Genomic DNA, 20,631 nt, shown 5'->3' on the forward strand with positions numbered 1-20,631 from the left:
ACTGGTTCGCAAGACATAGTAAGTCCTCTGATGCACCTGACAGAGGGTCAGGCAAATTGTGGGTACCAAACCCCCTCTCTTGGTCCTCCCATAGATAACCCATGGGTCACAGTGGAAGGAATTAGACTTCCCTCCACCCCTCTGCAACTGCCCGCCCCTTACTCCTTCTTTTGGAAGCTTGCACCACCTTTTGTGACCACCATTTTACAGTCTCTTGGGATACCTTGGAGGGGCTGCCTGTTGTTGCCCACTTTTTAAAAAAATGGGTGCACAAAATTTTGCATTTTTGGGGGATGCCAAAACTGAAAGCCCAACCTCAGGAGTGGCAAACTACCCCTGCTGCTCCCATTGTGAGGCTCCTGAGCAATTACTAGTGCCAGCCGTGTTTTCCCCAGCATGTCCAAATGGCAACTTGCAGGCTTCTTCCCCCATTTCTATTTCAGAGCCATATTTCAGGGGAATACACACCATTCTTGCTAAACCCTCCCCTTTAATTCACAACCGTCAACGCTTCAAAGCACTTAAAACCTCCCCAAATTGGTTCCCCTATGCAAATTAAGGAAAAAAATAACAATGACAAAAAGGTTATGCTGAAAATGAGATATAAACTGAAAAACACTCTCTAGTGAGGCAAAGATCCCATGTGGCTTCGTTTTCTTTTAATAACTTGGCATCTACAAGCTATCAAGAAAAACTGGGATGTGGGGTGGGTTTTGAGCCTCAGTTTGGCAATGTCTAGTGAGGGTTCCTGCTGTCCCTTTACAGCAGGCACCTGCACTGACATTTGCACAACTGTGATTAAAGCTGTTAAAAAGATACAAACTTGCCATTGAGACAATCTGAAAGGGCTGCTTATGGCTTCCTCCAAAGGGATTGCAAATGCTGGCTGGACAGTCAGCTTTCTTGAAAAAAGTAGTGGTAAAGATAAATGGATTGTAAAGGTTTGGGGCGGTGGGGGGTGGGGTGCTGTGTCACCTGCCCCATGTGCCACTTAGAAGGCAGTTAGCACTGGCATTTCTCTGGGAGCTGCTTTTGGCAGAAAAATGTTTTAAAGAAAATTAATGTTACACACTTCATTTCATGTACCCAAATTATTTTAAAAGAAGCTGGGCAATCATGGGCAGCTTCTTCAAAGGTCCTACTGAGGCACCCTGAAATAATTACTTACGGCTGCCAAAATTGGGGTTGCAAATTGGTTTTATCCTTGTTTTTACTACTATTTTAAATACACTGTATGTTGTGTTATGTTTTTGTTCGTGGTTTTCTGTTCCCTGTAAGCCATCCAGAGACTTTTTAGTAATGGATGGCATAGAAAATTTTTAAATATATAAATTGGTTATTTATTTATATAATCGGTAGTATGTAAGTAAATACATAAATACTACAGTCAACATAATTTATGTTGTCCAAGCATAATTAACCTCTAGCACAATGTCAAAAACATTTGCTGGTTTAAAAGATTTCCCAAGAATTTAGGTCAGTAGTAGTGTCAAATTGGATATTGCCCCATGTTTTACTAGACACTGGATTTCCATCAAGTGGAGGTAGGTGTCGTAATATGAAGCAGACATATGACTAAGGAACAGGGTGCCTCTGTACACAAGACTGGTGAAGCAGGAGTTCACAAGACCTTTCATGCAACAATACATTCCTGATTTTCCCCGAGTGTTCTTTACAGTGAACTAGTTTGATGGGAAAGCATTTTATTTCTTGCTTTTTTAGACAACTGAAGGTCAGAAATGCCTGCCAGTATACTGCTAATCACCTGGAGCAATCACCTCAATCATGGTTTACCTGCTCCCCACCTCCTGCTGATGTCACATATTCTTCCCCTATTTATCCAGCCTTTCATTTTTCCCCCTTGCAGTTTCTAGATGGCAAGTCATTAGATGCAGAAACCTGTTTTCTCCTTCTTGGCAAAGCTGAATATAGTGCAACAGAAACAGCATTTTTTATCAGGGTACTTACGCAGTGCTATGTGGGTGGCATCCACTAAAGGGTAACCTCGTTTCACAGTGTTTATCACACAGAATCCAATGGAGGACATTGCTTGCTCCCTAAAGTCAAATCCATAAAGAAAGATGCAGGTAAGTTCTTGGCATGCCAATGCTACAGAAGACAAAGCAGGTTCGTTCCAGCTTTCCTATTTTAAAAAATTGTGTTTATTATAGTAGCACAACAGTGGTGAGCAAGATGGTAAGAGTTAGTCAAAATTAGCAGCTCAGTTTTGTGAGGCATCACCATAGAACCAACTGCCTAGGGAGGTGATGGGGTCTCCATTGCTGGAGGTATTCAAGCAAAGATCAGACAGCCAATTGTTGGGATGTTTTAAATTGGACTACTGTACTGAGAAAGGGGTTAGACCCAATTACCTGAAGAATTCTTCCATTAGATTCACAGAATTCTACGATTCTATAAACAAAGTATTTAAAATATATTAAATATTCATTTAATATTATATTAAGTAATCCTGGACGGAGAAAGGAGCTGGACTATTTGTCTCATTATTTAAAAACTATTTATTTCTTTAAAAACTTTGAGAGGACAAAAAGCTGCTATCACAAGTAGAGGAATCCCATCCCAAGTACCTATTATAATCACTGTTGATAAGGGTTGCTTATGTGTTCCCACTATTATTTTTTTATCTTACCAGCTAAGACTTATTAAGTAATACTTTGCAGATCACAAAGAGGGAATATAATGTCAGAATGAATAAGAGTAAACTGCCTCAGAAGATGCCAGGATGACCTCTAATGAAAATGGACAACGTACTCATTATAAGAGATACAGAAGCACTAAAATATTTTTTAAAACACTACAGAATTATTGTTAATAGTAGCGAAGAAAAAGGTGATTCTTCCAAAGTTATGGACACTGGAGGAGGCAAAACCAACTTCGAAATAAACATATATGTGTCACTAATTTTCATTTAAGTATTCTGACAGTTATGACTTCAAAGTCCCTCAGCACAGGAGATCTTAGAACAAGATCCATTGAGTAGACAATGATGTCAAAGGGCTGAGTGAAACAACTTTGAAAGGAACTCTAGAGGATCATGCATACTGATTCAGAATCCTAGAAACTAGTGTTTTAAAGCACAAAAATAAGAAAAACAAAATTTCAACATCGTAAACAAGTTGGTTTATACAGCAAAATCAGAAGTATTGTAACCCCATTCAGCACAACAGTAGGTGATTCATCCCTGGATATGAAGGACCTCCTATGTGGGTTAGATATAGGAGATAAAGAGAGAATTTTGTGAGACCACAATACACAGGTTTGAGAAATTTATCTGCCCTGCCCTATAACCTGTCCAAAACAAGCTATTAATATGGAGGAAAGAGAGGGAAGAGAATCAAACTATTTTTTCACAAGTCACCCTGTGATGGGAGGAAGTTAATGCTGAGGTCTGCAACTGAGTGTCCATGAGAACATGAGTTGGAAAAAGTGCAGAGGGAGACTTCCGGTTGACATCGCGGCGAGACGGCTGTGGAGAACTGGGATCCCATACTTCACGTTGAAAACCGTTCCACAGAGGGCCCTGGGAGGCCCATCCAAGCCCTGTCGGGGCAGGGATTAGAAGCCCGAGCATACTTCTGCCTGGTGGGGGTGGCGGTCCCCCACCCACCGGGAGAAATTTGGGGAAATTCTCAGTGAACTGAGAGAGAGGGGTCCACCCCTCTCTCACAAGCTGCTGCCACCGGATTAGTAGCGAAGAAAAAAAAGAAGAAGCTTAAAAGTGGGCACTGGACCTGCTGGATAAGCATTCAAATCTTTCAAAATACTGCCCGTGAAAGAACCTGTGAAATAGCTATCAAACTGAAAAAAAAAAAAAAAAAAAAAAAAGCCCTCTTGATGGAGGGAGGAAACTTCTCCCTGTGGAGTTCAAGTGGCGACCAATCTAGTGGGGATCAAGTGAAACTGGGGAAATTTGAGACTTGGAAGAGATTTTTTTTTTATGTTTAATCTCCCCAGGGGTGAAGAATTAAATTTGAACTTATTGTATATTAATTGGTAGAAAAAGTTCTCTTTCGTTTCTGTATCTCTTTTGATATGGCGATTTGATTGTTCCAGTTTTTGCAACAAATAACCTTTTGCTGCCACCCTGTGGTAATTTTATCCTTTAACAGATACATTGTTTGCCCCCCCCCCCCCGAAAATCTTTTTTTCCTCTCTTTGTGATTTGCTGCTATTTAGTGGCCATTTAGTACCACAACAGGTCATTTAAAAATTGCTTCAATTAAACTTTTCACTTTCATCATGGAAAAAATTCACTCATCATCTTTGGCACCTACGTCTGCTTCCCAAAGCCCAACAAATCAGTTAAAAACTGTGGATTTGGGAAAATCTCAAAAAGACATACAAATGACACTTCTGGCAATACAAGCATCTCTAACATCTATGGAAGCATCCCAAGAGTCTATGCAAAATGCTATGCAAGAATTTGCTTTGGAACAAAAGGAAAGGCTGGATAAATTGGATAGTCATGTCTTGAAGATAATGAATCAACTTGCAGGTTCCTGTATTAAAATAAAACAAAATGAACAACAGATACAAGAAGTGAAAAAGAAGGTTGATGATTCTGATAAGAAAATTGAAAAGATGGATCAAGAGAAGCAACATCTAACACAAACAAATAAGTCATTATGGGATTCAGTTGCTATATTGGAGAGATTTCAGAATACACCAGAAGCAAAAAATGAAAACTTAAGTGGTTTAATAAACATTATGCTAGCAGATACTCCTGCTTTGGAAAAAGAAGAGACTGATAAACAGCTTGACTTGGTTTATAGAGTCAACTTAAGCTATGTTAGAAGCCATAAATTTCCAAGGGAGAATGGATAATTCTAAGGGAATTTTATATCTTGAAGAGCATGATTTAAAAACAGGATGGCATGCTTATATGTGGAAAGGGTATTGACGTTTCTTGGTGGCACAAAGTTCAAATATGATCGAGATATGTGAAGACTACAGAATACATGATTTTTATAAAGGAATCAGCAACATTTGATTAAAAGATTTTAAAATTGGATGAAAGAATGATTAAAGGATTGTATAACTTTCTTTTGGGTATAAAAATGAAAGATGAATGAGTTAAGGAAACTATGATAATATGGGCAAAAAAATGTTGGATATAACATTGAGTTACAGAAATGGCAAAAGCTGTGGGAAAGAAATATTAAGGTAACCTTAGCAACTTCATATAAAGAAAAGCTATATAAATGTTTTATAGTTAGACAGATAGATGTAAATGTTTTATAGATAATTTTTATCGCTAAATAGATTAGCAAAAAATGTTCTCAAATATGTCAAATAGATGTTGGAAATGTAAACACAAATTTAAACCTGAAGACTTTTCTCTTTTTTGTTATTAGATATTAGATATTATTCTTAATGATTTTGATAAATAGGTTATATACTGGATCTTACATGTAAGTACTGTGGCAAGGATTCCATTTGCTCATTACTGGAGGAGTGAAGAGCCACACACTGAAGAGTTGATCTTAAAAAGAATTTTGGATTGCACGGAAAGGGACAGATTGACTTTGTCTTTGAAGGAGAAGGAGGATGCATATCTCTACCAAACTTGGAACTCTTTTTATTATCAGTTAGAGAAACGGGACTATGCATAGATCTGAATATGGCTACTGACTGTTAAAATGAGGAAGGTGTCAACCCAGTATATCCAATGTCTTAAATAACTGTTGTTTTTAATGTTTTTGTTGTTGTTGTTTTTTATGATTGTGTTGTTCTATTATATATGTTGTTTTTTATGATTGTGAGCCACCCCAAGGCTTCGGCGAATGGGGCGGCATAGAAGTTCTCTAAATAATAATAAATAATATTAGATTGTAGAAAAAAATAATAAAATTTATTTAAAAAGAAAAAAAGAAAAAGTGCAGAGAAGGGCACCAAATAATCAGGGGGCTGGAGCAGCTTGCCTTTGAAAAGCAGCTTTGACAACTGGGAGTGTTCAGCTTAAAAAAAGGGTAAGTAAGGAGAGACATGGTAGAAGTGTTTAAAATCATGAAAGTATGGAGAAAGTGGAGGGAAAATTTTTTTCTCTGTGTTCCATAACACTTGAACCCAGGGTCATCCCATGAACCTGACTGGTGAGAGGTTTAGGACAGAGCAAAGGAACTATCTGTTCATACAAGATATAGTTAAACTGTGGAATTTGCTGCTTTGGGAAGTGGTAATGGCCACCAATTTGGATGTTTTTTAAAAGAAACTGGACAGATTCATGAGGGAAGATGCTAACAGAAATGACTAGCCTTGTTGGCAATGGGGTACCCCCTTTAGCAGAGGCAGCCTGCCTGCATACACAAACCAGTTGCTGAGGAGCTGGGTTTGCACCCATCCTGCCTGAGCGCTCTTGTGGATGGCTAGTTTGTCAACGATACACTTGATGGCTGGACTAGATGGACCTTGGAGCCAATCCAGCATGGCTTTCCTTATGTTAACCCCTAGCCCAATTTTAAAAATTATTTCCAAATGAAACACACAGACATTTTTAATCAATCAGAGTATGTTCTGCAGTGAAGTACCAGACTCTAGCTGCCATTTTCATTCCCACAGATACCCTTTGGGTGCCATGTGGGCTCATACACATGCTCCTATGAAACTACAAGAGGCTGAAGGCTCTGCTTTGCAGCATGTCCTTGCCTGGAAAATACTGGGAGAAAAGAAAAAGGAATACCACTGTGATCATATAAGCTAGGGAGAACTAACTGAACCATATAAACAGACTGGGGTACATTTGCCTGATTTTGCAGGGCAGGGGGAGTTCTTCCAGTTAATGTGGATCCAAAGGAACTCTCACGAGTCCTTGGGAAAATTTGCCTTCTGTGAAATGGGGGTTTTATGACTTGCCACACCTACCACAGCGCCCATTTTGTGCAGAGCTGCCATGTGCAAATATACCTATTTCTTTTGAGAGCACCCATGACACTTTCCAAAAATGCCAGATATGCCCGAAAAGTCCGAGGTCACTTATGTTCAAGGAAAACAAGTACCTTCATTCTCAGATTATCTGAATGCTACGTTGCAAGATACTATTTACACTGGCTGTGTATTCTGAAGTTTTACAACATGTGTGCACGCGTGTGTGCAGGGGAGAGAAGGGAAAGGAACAGCAGAAAAAGATGCGGACAGGTATGTGACATATGTACACCCACTGTACTTGCCTGCCATAAACGGGCACATACTTACCGTGCTAGCTGAAGGATGTTACGATAGCAGCTATACAATGAGCTCTCGGCTGCTGTTCGGTATCGACTTTTGTACTTGGGTCCCACAGTGTGTATGATGAAACGGGCAGCGAGATTATATCCCTTTGTCAGCTTTGCCTCCCCAGTCCGACAGCCTAAAAAAAACCCCCAGAATGATAAAACATTCTCAGATCAAAGGAAGGATGAGCATGGAAGTTTTAGATCCCTCTTTATACTCCAGGATACCTTCAGAGCTTTCTGGATGATATCCACAGTACTTGCTAAATCTAGGAAAGTTTAAAAACTGGCTTGCAGAACACTGTAGTTGGGAGGAAAGAAGCACAGCTATTCAGGTGAAGCAACCCTCAACTATAATGGCAGCCCATTGTTCAGAATTACGTGAAAAAACTGGGCTCAAAGCCCATCCATTCCTCTGGTACAAATCAAACTAGGGGCTTTGAAAGCTTTTGCTTCTGGTTTTGACCAATCACAGCAGGTAGACTTGGCTTGGAATATGTGATCAACTGGAAGGTGTGTGTGTGTTTGGGGGGTTTAGATCTAATAAATTTTCATAACTAGTTCCCTTTGCTGGCTCTGCATGGGCACTGACTTGCTATGGTGCAAGGTAAGCCTGTGGTTTTCATGCTTTAAAAACTGCTAAGGAAATCTGTGTAAAATTGTCAGATCTGCGCAAATTGGCAACTGAAAATTATGTTGTCCTTGCATAATTTGTGAAAATTACATGACAACCACTTGCTTGCAGGTGCTGATTTGCATAAAATGTGCAAAGTACCATGATTTATGCAAATTACATATATTTGGACAAACAGTGTAACTTGCCCAAATTTCTTCACTTCTTTAAAAAATGTGCAACCTGTAGCCCATCTTAAAGATGGAAATTGGTGGGAACAAATTTGATTTGATCTGCTTCTGATCACTGGATCAGAAATGGGCAGGAAGTTTGTTGACTTCAAACAAGACAAACTTCCTTGACTTAAATACATTTTACTAAAATGAGTTAGAAATCATGGCTTGAAGTCAACTTTTTTTTACTAACCCATAACAAACACTGCAATTTAAAGAAGTTTCAGACATGGCTTCTGAGGGCGTTCTGCTGTGTGTTTTGTATGGACTCTTGCTTTTGGAACATCAGTTGGATGTTTGGAAACAAAGCAGATTTATACAGTCCTCACCTTTGAGTTTCTGCAGCTCAGCCCTCAGGTCAGGTCCTGCATGCATATAAACACTTTCAGACACAGGATTTTTATCCGTGAGGGATTCATTGCTTGTGTTCACTATGGCTGTGCAGTTCAGCAATGCTACATCCCCCTTCCTAAGGAAAGATCACCGCATAAAGTGAGCGCCACAGAAGGAAACCAGAAAAAAACCCATCTCCAAAATATCACACACAGAAAAGGAAGCTCTTCACACTTCTGGTTTAGATACTGCTGTGTAGCTTTCCCTTCAGCAGTTTCAAGTAGTGTGGAGTAACAAGACTGCAGTGGAATAGTTAAATTCACTGATCATACAACGCAACTCTGCATAAACAAAACTAATAAACAAAAAACTAAACTGAGAACAATTGGGATTTTCATACACATTTGCACATAGCCTTCACATTCCAGATCAATGTTGGCAAAAGGTTGTATAACTAAGAGCGTCCTTCCACAAAAAAAGACCAGATTCCAGCAGTTCAACCAAGTAATAGGGGCATGTTTATGAAATACACTGCTGTGTGAGTAATTAAAATGGATCTCTGACCCACAGGCAGGGGAAACACAGAGAGCCTTACACCGAGGCAGACTCTTAGTTTATCTAGTCAGTATTATTGACACTGACTGGCAGCAGCTGTCAGGATTTTGGACAGGATTCCTTCCTAGCTCTACGCAGAGAAGCCAAAGATGAAACCTCTGATTTTGTCCTGCAAAGCAAGTGTTCTACTATTGAATTAGCGCCTGCTGTTAAATGTCTACTACAAATGGGCATCGCTACCACCGGATCCTCAGTTTACACCTCTTCCAGCACTCAGCCCCATTGTTCCGGCCCAACATGGCTATTGACACCACTGGGGAATCTTCCTGCAGCATCTCCATGACTCTGTCACGCCAAGTATAACCTCCTTTTGTGCCTTTGAAGTTTGTCCGAAAAGTGTAAGAGTTCTGAGCTCTGAGCCCTCAGTGTGCTGGTTCACCAGAAAAACTCTATTGTCTGTGAAACCAGTAATATTATTAGCAGGTCTACACAAGACCCTATATAGCCACCCAAGGCTTAAGATAGCCTGGGGCCTCTGCTTTGCTGAACAAACAAACGGTAGTGCTGAGGAGACATATGAACCTGGCCAACTCTGAGGTTTTTGCAGCAATAGCAGTCTTTGGTAGTCCACTCCAGTTTCTACTCCCCATTCTTTAAAGTGGGTTTTAGAAGGGGTTTCAAAGTTGTTTGGCAGGGACGCAGATAATGTAACAGTCAATGTCTGTGCTGCAAAACAACTCTGCAGCTCCTTCTAAAACCCACTTAGAGAATAGGGTGTAAAAAGTGAGGTAGCATCTCAAACATCAGAAGATCTAAATTCCCACAATCTGACCTCCTATAAAAACACTTAAATGCTGTGCATGTTCTGCTTGGCTAAACTTCTGCAACAGCTCTACATGAATCTCTCAGTGTAATGAATGTTTATTTTAAAATGCTTGAATGCATTTAACTTCCCTGTTTTGAAGAAGTAACTGTGTTTCCTCCTGTCAGACACCTACTGACAAGGTTAAAAGCTGAAAGAAACTTATCTTGCAATGTGCAAGTATTTAAACATATGTAGAAGAGCGCAAGAAAAGGTAACAATTCTCAAAACCTCTCAACTGTGAAGGTACAACCTATTTTAATCTAAACCATGCACTTCTGCAGAATTGCCTTTCTGGATTGGACCAAGAACTACAAGTCAGCATTCTAATGAGCTGGTTTGTTTACTCTTGCTCTAGACTTCATGCACGTTAGCCTTCTGCAGCCTGTGATTCTCCAGATATTGTGCGCTACAACTTCTGGTGGCCCACTTAGCATGACCAGCAGTTACAAAAGACATAAGTTATAATCAAAAATGCATGGCGGAGCCTGGGTTGGGGAAGGCCAATGCAGACCAAAGTTTTGTGCTGCTGAGTACAAATAATGAAATACAAAATGATAAAATACAAACTTACCAAAATATTACTTTTGCATTGATGTCTTTCCTGTATGGGAAGGGAGATCGAATATCAACTTGCTTGTTTTCAAATGGAACTGGACTGGTTTTCAATTGGTCTGCCTCATAAAGATCAGCCCATCCTGGCAATGTATCGATATCCACAAAATGGGAAGGAGCACCCAAAGGATCCATGGAATGAAGAGGTCAAGACTTATTTCAGTTCACTTTATAGGCACTCCACTTCTAACTAAGGTCTTGCTGGTACAATGGATAAAAGATACATAAAGTTAAAAGCTTGAACTCTTTATTAGTTAATGTTATTGCAAGTGCTTTTATTAAAAACACAAAATAGCCATAAATTTCCATACAACCACTTCAAATATCTATGTAGACATAGCTGAGTATACATACATAGGTTCATTTTTATATATGAAAATTATAGAGAAACATGTGCATAAAAAGAAATGTATGCTTGTGCAAGAAATCATAAATAGCAACACCTAAAGCTACAAAATGAAAAAGAACTTACAACTATAACATTTCTGTGAAAACATGAGATATGCAAGTGACATGATCTGCATTTTATTATTTATTTCACTTCTGTACTGCTTGTAGCTGAAGCTTTCTGGACAGTTAACAAACTACAAAAACAATGAAATGCACTAGATAAAACAACATTAACACTAACTTAAAAGCTTTAAAATAGTGTAGAATACGTTAAAGGACAATAAAAGACCCTGCCAAGAATAAAAGAAAGGCACCTGGATTAAGTGGCTCCTAAATGACTAGGAAAGTAAACACTAATAGAACAACAAGTACATAAATATTACAGATTAAAAATTAAACAAAAACAACTTTAAGATTGTAAATCGATAGCATTTTAAACCGGATGCAGTGTCGGTGGTCCTTTCCTTTGATTTCTGATGACTAAGTACAATGCACGATTCACTTTTACTAATAACCCTGTTTCCCTAGCTCTTCTCTGCACCTGTGTACCTCGCCTGCTCAGTAATAACAGAACTTCACGCAGCTGCTGAAGCTTTCGCGGACAACAAGCGCTCCCACGACTGCGCAAAGGAAGAAACCAGCAGCTCTGCTACCTCGGCACCGGAAAGCTAGCGCCTGCTGGCCCCTGCGTGCTCTTCCTGCCGAGAAGTTTCCTTCCTCTTCAACGCTCACTCCCCACCTTGCAGAGCCCCCTCAGCCCGCGAAGAAGCGCGTAGCGGAAAGCCGAGGCGAGGCTTTCCTCTGCCACGGGGGATGAAGCGCGGGGCGGAGGCACGAGGGGCCGTGGGCGGCTGCCTGGGCAAGGCGTGGCCAGCTCGCCGGGCGCGAAGCCAGGCGGACCTCGGCCGACGGCGCGCACGCGGCCCTGGGCTGCGCGCCACTCGCGGCCGCCGCCGCCTCCGCTGCCCCCACCGGCCGCGCCAGGACGTGGCCCGAGCGCTCCCCGGCGTCATTCCTCGCACGGGCAGCCCGACCAAAGGCACCACCAGCAAGCCCTCGACCAGCCGCTATGACTGCCTGGCTTTCTGGTGACCGCCCCGACCCGTCGAGACGCCTCCACACGGTTTTCCTATCCAGCGGTTACCGTAGAGAAATAGGTGGAGTAAAGCGGAGGCACACGTAGCGATGCCGTCTTAGACCGTGCTTGCTTCTCCCAAGGGGCCGAAAGGAAAAAAAGAAAGAAACCTAAGATTTTAAGACTCGGCAGCGCCCACTCCTCTCCTGAAGAAGGGGTAGTCGCAACTAACAGATTTCATGCCTTTTCTCATTCTGATCTCGTTTCTGATGTCTGGGAGCTTTTCAAAAGGACTTAAGACCTGCTATGCCTTTGTCATTCCAGAACCCCAGCCTCATATTTCAGGCCTGGGGAAGGGGCTGTAGCTGCGAGCGGCTTACAACAGTACTGCAAAATTCACTGCCAGTGTTGCAGGTTAATATTGCTGGATTGAAGCTGGTGGTCCTCTCCAGTTCCAGTCCCTCGACGCAAAATATCCCTGTCGTTGCACCAAAGCTCTACATCTAAATCGACCGTCTCCTCTCCAGCCCAAATCAAAGAGCTCAACTGCTTACAGAAGCCTTGTACACCATTGGTTTTCATTATGTTGTACTTTCAAACACTTAGAAATGCAAAGAAACCCGATCTTTTCCCCGCACCAGCCATACAGACTAAAGGCGCTCTCCTATGCCTGTTTAGACAAAAATATATCCTACAACTCCCAGCACCTCAGAAAGCCTTGCTATCTGGGGATGCTGGGAGTTGTAGCACTTACTTGCCTAAGCATGCCCCATATTAGAGCAAGCGGTCTCCTTTGCGACTATCTTTTGTGAGCAGCGGGTTGGGACACACCGCTACACAATCGTCACAACAATACAACCTTGAATTTCTCTGTTGATTTATATGGGAGCGCCCACTTCCGTCCCGCGGGAGTCGAATTACGGCTTCCGACGCGAACCCGGGAACTCTCCATCTAAACGACGAAATAGGTTCCTCTACCGTTTTTGTGAGGTCGTGACCTGAGCTGCCCCGTTTCCGGTTCCTGCTGCCCCGCCTCTTCCTCTTCCCATGCCAGTGGCGATAGGGCGCTCGGCTCCTCGCTCAGCCTCTTTCTCGTGGCGAGCGCGTGTGGCAGGCGCCCGTCGTCTCGCGCCGCAGTTCTTAAAGGGCGCACGGGGAAGAGCGCGCGCGCGCGCGCGGAGTGGATGTGGCTTAGCTTTGCGTGAATGCTAGCAGGAGCCCCGCAGATCGGGGTAAGCTTCATTCGCAGTGAACTTTCTCGCTTTGGCCCCATTGCTTAAAGGAAGTGTGCCCCTTTATATCGAATCCCAGACAGGCGTGCGGAGGCTCCAGCCCGCAGTGGTTGTCGAGTTCCTTTAATTTGGATCTCTGGGATATTGTCGGACCCATATGAGTTCAGTAGCTGTTGTTATATTACATTGCATTTTCCTCTTATTTGAAATGTAGCTTGGCTTACACAGTCCTCCACTCCTTTTTATTCTCACAGCAGTCTTGTGAGGTGGGTTAGGCTGCGAATGAGTGACTGGCCCAAAGTAACCCAATGAGCTTCATTGCTGGGTAAGGACTAGAACCCAGATCTGTGGCTCTCCCAGGTCCCCATTCCAGGGCTAACCAGCACACCAGCTCTCACGTACAGTCCTGAAAAAATAATTCCTGTGGTTTCAATGAAACTAAATATGCAGATGGTATCTGAGTAGAAATACCCCAAAGGCAATGTTGGAAGTATAATACCATGTATACGTGGAAGAGGGCACTGCAGATAAAGAAGGCAGTGCTTCTGTGTTGCTCCCTAGAGGCAGAGCAGCAAGAACTGCCTGAGAGCCAGTAGTAGCATCTTTACGTTGCCAGTTTTACTTCAGAAATAATGCTCTCTCTCTTTGTCCAGGCTAGTTTAACCCTTCCATGGGTCTCACCAAGCAATATTTGCGCTACAAAGGCCCTGCCCTCTTTGGAGTGGTTGCTAGCCAGAAAGGCAATATTGTCTATGTGACTCTGCGGGGTGAAAAAGGCCGTTATGTGGCAGTTCCAGCCTGTGAACATGTTTTCATCTGGGATACACGGAAAGGAGAAAAGGTAGGCAATTATTTTAGCCTTCAGAAAGAATGTACAGCAGTCCAAAATGCTGTCATTTTATTTCATATATGTATAATTGCGTTTTCTTGTTTTATGATTAGAAGTTGGCGCGAATGAGACTGTAATAATGGTGTGTGGTTAGAGAGAGCTGTGATGGGGCATGATGATGGTACAGCATAGGAAGGCCTTGCTGACATATCTTTTGCCATTGTGGATAGAACCCATACATGCTGCACTGACATTTCTGAGTCACTTTTTGGAGCTGAAGCTTTACTGATGACTTCATAGAGCACTATTACCTGTTCCTTTTTTTTGTAACTACATCAACCATTTTATTCATGCCAATAGCAATTTCATTTTCTGAATGTGGATCATTATGTAGCCAAAAGGCACTATTCCTGAGAGGCAGGTGTTAGTGACTTATATTATATTGTTATTTCTTGTATTTTAATTTTATGTTGTGAGCCGCCCCGAGGCTTCGGCGAATGGGGCAGCATAGAAATGTTTAAATAAATAGATAGATAGATAGATAGATAGATAGTGGGTCCAGGGGAATTCTAAGGTAAAGAGAAGTATAAAAAATACTAAGAAATTAACTCAAGTGGGGTGGAGTCCCCAAGGAGGGTTAAGCATGTTTAGTAGCTACAGAGTTCTGACTTTTGGGTGGGAGTGGGAGAAAGGAAATCTAAGAGAAATGGAGAATTCTGGAAAAGCAATGGATGGTTGGTCGGTCGAAACCCTGAACAGGAATACTTTACACTGCAGTATCTTAGTTCTTGCTTGTTAGTACACCTAGCTGTCCCTTGCCTTTCTGTTTTTTAAACCTTTTGTGTGTTCTACCTGAGGTGGAGATTGATACAAGTTACTTTAGCATCACTAAATCCCGAACAAAGAGGGGGATCCATACAGTAAGACACATTATTCCTTTGGACTCTGGCAGTGCTTTTTTGTGCTGCATGTGCCATGGTTGTGCAACCTACATCCTGAGAGTATTCATGGACTTCCTCTCACTTCAGGTCACTTTCCAAGACAGGACTGAGCATGAGAGGAAGTGTGCAAATGCTTGAGGGATGGATTTCATGGAGCTTCTTCACAGCCCTACTGTGAAAGAAAACAGTTCCAGAAAATAGAAACCCAAGTAAGCGAATGATATTTAGACCATCAGTCCTTTACTGGAAAGTACCTGGCAGCGCTGCAGGAGTGATCTGCAGGTTTGCCAATGGGAAGAGTTCTCTCTCCCATACACAGACTTTTTATAGTTAATAATACAGAGCAAAGTATAAAGACTTAAAGAGGTTATTTGCAAATATAAAAAAGAGAAGTTACTTTAACCTTCAGTCACCCTACATTTCATGATTTACTAAAAAATATTTTTTACTGAAATCTACATGGCTAAACACTAAACATCCCTTCACTGTCTGCCCTTTGCCTTACTTTCTTCAATAAGTCCTTTTTAACTTGCCCAAACTGCTGCATTTATGATCTAGGCTTCATTAGTATAAACTATTCTTTTGTATTGACTTCAGTTGATTAGTTATGATTAGAAAAGTTTGCTTCCGTACTACCCATGACCACCACCATACTCACACAAACCAAATTATGTGAAATTATTGAAATGGATGTTGACTCTTTGCAGAAATAATATATTCTAAATGGTTTCATGGTTTATCATTTGGGGCTGAAAGTGAACTAGATGGCCTTTCTAGCAAATAATGGGGGAGGGAAGAAAGCCTCAAGATAGCTTGTTCCATGGCCTCTCCAGACTCCTCTGTCCCATGCCTGTGGTAATATGGCCCTTTCCCCCTCTCTTTGAGGCTGATTTTCTCCTTTCAGAGAGCAGTTGACATGGATCTTTCCCTACCAGCTGCAAGAGGTCAGCTGGGAGTCAGATCTGACTTCCCTGTCCAAGCTTGACTGCTGTCTCACACAATGTCTGGGGGCCATAGGATTGCTCCCTATAGGTCTTTGTTTGTGATACACCAGGTGCTAGAAGGTATTTAAGATGCATGCACATTTCCTCATATCTCCTTTTGACTGTTTATTTTATATAATTTAGTTAGATAGCATGCATTCACTTATACCCCAAACTGCCATGGATGCATAAAGATGGTTCAGTGTATTAATAGTTTAAAAATATGTGTTATGAGCATTAAGACATACCATGTTTAATTAAAATGTTGCTTTTCCAAACCTTGCCATATGAACCTTTTTACTGTATCACATTACAAAATTTTCCTGGCTATATTTCACCTGCAGGTTCTCATCCTTCAGGGCCAGAAGCAGGAGGTTACTGCTCTCTGCCCATCCCCAGATGGTCTGCATTTGGCTGTTGGATATGAGAATGGATCCATCTGTATTTTCAGTCTCTTAAGTGGTGAAGGAAATGTCACTTTCAATGGTCATAAAGCTGCTGTTACTGCCTTGAAATATGATGACCTGGGAGGGAAGCTTGCCTCAGGATCAAAGGTGAGAATTCTTTGGAGGACTGACATGTGACACATATGTCAGTGATGGGGTGCAATGTGTTGTAAGAAGCAAGCTAGCTGAAGCTGCATTCTTTTGTATTAGTTGAGAAGAACTTTCCTGATGGATCACACCAAAGGAGCAGCATCGTATTTCCAGAAAAGGTCAACTTAATGTTTTGCGGCAGCCTCAAAGCAGAGCAAGGGGACAAAAGACCTCATCTGTTGTCTTCCTGTAGTAACTGGTGTCCAGAGTTATGCAGCCTCAGAGAGGTTACATTTAGATGGCATGGCAAATAAGTCATGCTCCCCCTCAAGATTTTGTCTTCTAATGCAATCAAACTGTTTGCCATTATTCCACTTCTTGAAAGTGTATCCCACCAGTTAATACATTGCATTGCATGAAGAAGCACTTTCTCCTCTCTGTGTTGAATTTACTAGCAGTTGGTTTCACTGAGTGATCCGAGTTCAAGTATTATGATAGAGGAAAGAAAAATTCTCTCTTCTGTTTATTTAATGAGCCAAATTTCTTACTTGATTTTAGCCAAGAGAACTCCAAAGTACCTCATTTCAAATACTAGCGTGTGCTAGATCAGGGAAGGGGAGCTTCCAAAACAGCAGGGGTTTTTTTGCCTGGTCCCACCTCTTCTGCTGCAGAAAGAAAACTGCTTATTTCCAAGCAGTGTAAAAGGTTCCTGTAGCACTTCCCTCAGCTGTAGTTTGGAGATGACAGTTTTACCTCTGGACTGGAGGACCAGGTCAGAGTAGAAAGCCATTGAGTGATCTTGTCCTGCTTTGTTCTGAGAGTTTTCCCATAAAACTTGTCATCATCTTTCCTTCTAGGCTTTGCAGGCATAGTTAAGTGAGGTTCAAAAATGGACCTCTTTGGCTGAAAGAATTAGCTATCAGAAGTGGTAAAGTGAGATTGTACAGTCAGGGAAATTGCAGATTGGTTTTTCCTTATTTGTCTGAGGTGATAAAAAGACAGGAAATGTATTGGATACTTTGCTAAAATTAGTTTGCAATTAATGTGGCTAAGAAGGTAGCAAGTATGTGTAAGCCTCAGAATTTTTATTTTATTTTTAGGACACAGATGTCATCGTTTGGGATGTGATCAATGAGAGTGGTTTGTATCGACTGAAGGGCCATAAGGATGCTATTACACAGGTGCTCCTCTTAAAGGAGAAGAATATATTGGTTTCCAGGTAAAGGTGCTTGAATTGGATACTTAATAAATCCACTTAAATGTGTTCCTTGATCTAATACATGAGTTAATTTTAAGTGCTTCATTAATCTTGCTGTAATAACATAGCGCAGACCTGCTCTCTGACTCTGATATGCTTGAGGATTCTTGTTAATGTGTGCCTGCCTGTTGTCCACTGATTCACTAGAGCAGTGATGGTGAACCTTTTAGAGACCGAGTGCCCAAACTGCAAACCAAAACCCACTTATTTATTGCAAAGTGCCAACACTGCAATAAAACCTGGATACTCAGGTTGTCATTTAGAAAAAACTCACAACCAGTCCAAGCAAATATATATATATATATATATCCTTGGCAGTGCACTGACTGGTCATGTGAAAACTCGGACGAGTTGCAGCTCATGAGTCGTGACTCGTGATATCATCGCCTGGCGCCACTACTCCTGTCCGAGCGTGCGCATGGCCCCTGTGTGTGCTGTTATCCAATGCTTGGCTGTTGGGGCAGTGCAGGGGCGACTTGGCTCACGTGCCGACAGAGGGCTCTGTGTGCCTGCTGTGCCACGCGTGCCATAGGTTCGCCACCACTGCACCAAGGTATCTCATTGTATTGGATTATTGATACAGATAAGCAGTTTTCTGAAGAGAAGCCCTAATGCAGTGAAGAGATGCCCAACTTGCATTAGTTGCAATATGAGCTTGAGCAAAGGTTATATAATACCCAGAAAGCAACAAGCGAACATTTTAGTGTACCAAGATGATAGTCCTATTTCTGGCCCTAGAGTCACTGTATTTAAAAAGAAGTCAACATGTGGCTGGAATGCAGTGCGAGTGAGCAGAGGAGCACATTTGATGCTCCTTTGTATGACAAGGGTATTCTCCCCAAAATAATGGTTCCCCTCTCTTTTCCACCCTCCACCACACGTTATCCCTTTTTCGCTTGTACAGATTGAACACAGTGGCTTTGTTTGCTCGTTTGAGGCATTTCTATCCCACTCTTAGGTCCAAAGACTGCCAGAGCTGCTTCCAAGGGAAGGGAGAGGCCACCCTGGGAGCTTGGTGGTGGCAGCTCATCAGGTGGTGTCTGCTACGTCTCCCATTCCCTGGGTTCCAGTGTTTGGGTTCCAGTAGGATTTATTGTGTTCCTAGGCATGCAGACCTGCTTTTTGCGTCCTTGGGCCTTTTGCTATTTTTAAACAAGTCAAATGAGTTAACATTAATTTTAGTGTTAGATTGTTGGAATGTGATACCAATAACATTTGATGTTTATGCTAAATTGGACTTGCTTTAAATTCATTATTTCTTTAATTTTGGTCAGGATGCCTCCAATTATATTGTTTTTCTATTGTTGTTATTTATTGTTGTGAGCCGCCCCGAGGCTTCAGCGAATGGGGCGGCATAGAAGCTTCCTAAATAAATAATTTGAGGTAGGACTTAAGAGTGTCTCTTAGATTCCAAAATCAGATTGATATTGTAGAAATAATACTGTAGGAGGTTTAAGATGCCACAGAACACTTCATTATTCATTTTTTTTATTTAAAATGTATTTTAATTGTTAAATTATTGTATTTAGTAGGATTTTAAATTAGCCGAGAATGCACCGGGGGGTTTTAAATGTTATATATATATATATGTGTGTGTGTGTGTGTGTGTGTGTGTGTGTGTGTGTGTGTGTGTGAGCCGCCCTGAGGCTTTGTTGCAATGGGGGCGGCATAGAAATGTTTTAAATAATTAAATAAATAAAATTATTTTTTCTGTAAGAGATGAACAAGCCTTTTGTTTGGAATGAAAAAAACCCCCCAGAAGGTCAGTGTTCTATTAGCAGCATGGGGATCATTTGTTTTAGTGCTAATAACTTACATGAGATGTTCCTACATCATTCCTCTGATAATAATTCCTGATGGGTAAATTGAGAGAGGCATTCATTTTTCTCCTTGATCTACTTATTATATTTTTATCCTGCTTTTCTTCAGACACAATTCAGGGCAGCTGATAACTTTCATAAGCACAATACTGCATATGAACACCTTTAAAACCATAATTCTAAAATGACAGATATATAATAAAATACAGTAGGACATCAACAAAAGAAACCATAAGGAAGCACTTGCCTATACCCCCACTGCTTGCATTGAATAAATGTGTTTTCAAGAGGTGCCTAAACCATGACAGCTGGGGGGACAACCAGCTCTCCTCTGGGAGGGGATCTTCATAGTTGGGGCTCCCCCATCAAGAACGCCCTCCCACATGTGATTGCCCCAGGTCTCATTCCTTAATGGCACCAGGATGCAGCTGCTTTCTCCTATATATGAATATGAGGGGTATATACAGGGACAGTTGCAAATTGCTCCATGAAAGTTAATCTAGGCATGAGACTTCCTTTAGCTTTGTTCTTTAAGGCCCGCAGAACTCGGAATGCATATTTCATTTCACATAGCATGCTGATATTATGCATATGCTGAGTAATGAAGCTGAACCCAGAGCATTTAATTTTAACCTATTTAGTTATTTAGGGTGAAATTGTTGCCATTCACTGTGTAACTTTTTTCCAGTGGGAAAGACACCCTAGTGAAATGGTGGGACTTGGATACTCAGCACTGCTTCAAAACCTTGGTTGGACACCACACTGAGGTAAATGGAATGCAGAGATTCAAGTGAAGAGAGGGAACAGAGGCATGATGATCGTTATACTTTGCTTTTTCTGTATTTATTTTCTAGGCAATGCAGGCTGGGAAGTTGTGTGTTTGATAACTGTTCAGTTTTGAATACCGGCAGGCCAATTCTGTGCATGTGAACCAAGAAGTAATTACACCCTGAATTTGCCTGAGAGTTACATCGTATTATTACATTGCATTTATTTCGTACCTTTTTCCCTCTCGTGAGGAGCCCAAGACAGCTTACACAATCATTCTTCACTCTGTTGTATCTTTTAACAACAACCATATGATACACTATGGCTTCGACAGAGTGAGAGGGGTGCCAAATTGAAGT

The 20,631-nt window shown here is 41.5% G+C and overlaps 2 protein-coding genes across 14 annotated transcripts in view; one reads left to right on the forward strand and one right to left on the reverse strand.

Annotated features, from left to right (window-relative positions):
• GDAP2 (ganglioside induced differentiation associated protein 2) overlaps positions 1-12,892 on the reverse strand; it is a 30,486-nt gene extending 17,594 nt beyond the window's left edge. For 2 of the 13 annotated variants that reach the window (XR_006416586.1, XM_044449710.1), the window contains exons 1-5: positions 11,484-11,626; positions 10,400-10,641; positions 8,405-8,544; positions 7,213-7,366; positions 1,969-2,057 (exon numbers count right to left, since the gene is read on the reverse strand). Coding sequence is in view for 12 of the 13 variants with exons in the window: in XM_044449710.1 (XP_044305645.1) it covers positions 1,969-2,057; positions 7,213-7,366; positions 8,405-8,544; positions 10,400-10,575 (559 nt within the window). In the remaining variant the exon portion in view is untranslated. The other 11 variants (XM_044449711.1, XM_044449720.1, XM_044449717.1 and 8 more) reach the window with 11 other exon arrangements.
• Positions 12,893-12,984: 92 nt separating this feature from the next.
• WDR3 (WD repeat domain 3) overlaps positions 12,985-20,631 on the forward strand; it is a 41,379-nt gene continuing 33,732 nt past the window's right edge. The window contains exons 1-5 of the mRNA XM_044449709.1: positions 12,985-13,137; positions 13,791-13,978; positions 16,235-16,444; positions 17,527-17,645; positions 20,193-20,271. Of these exons, the coding sequence (XP_044305644.1) occupies positions 13,808-13,978; positions 16,235-16,444; positions 17,527-17,645; positions 20,193-20,271 (579 nt within the window). The 5' untranslated portion in view covers positions 12,985-13,137; positions 13,791-13,807. The remainder of the gene's footprint in view (positions 13,138-13,790; positions 13,979-16,234; positions 16,445-17,526; positions 17,646-20,192; positions 20,272-20,631) is intronic.

Source organism: Varanus komodoensis, unplaced genomic scaffold (assembly GCF_004798865.1).
Source record: "Varanus komodoensis strain SLA01 unplaced genomic scaffold, ASM479886v1 scaffold60, whole genome shotgun sequence".
NCBI lineage: Eukaryota > Metazoa > Chordata > Lepidosauria > Squamata > Varanidae > Varanus > Varanus komodoensis.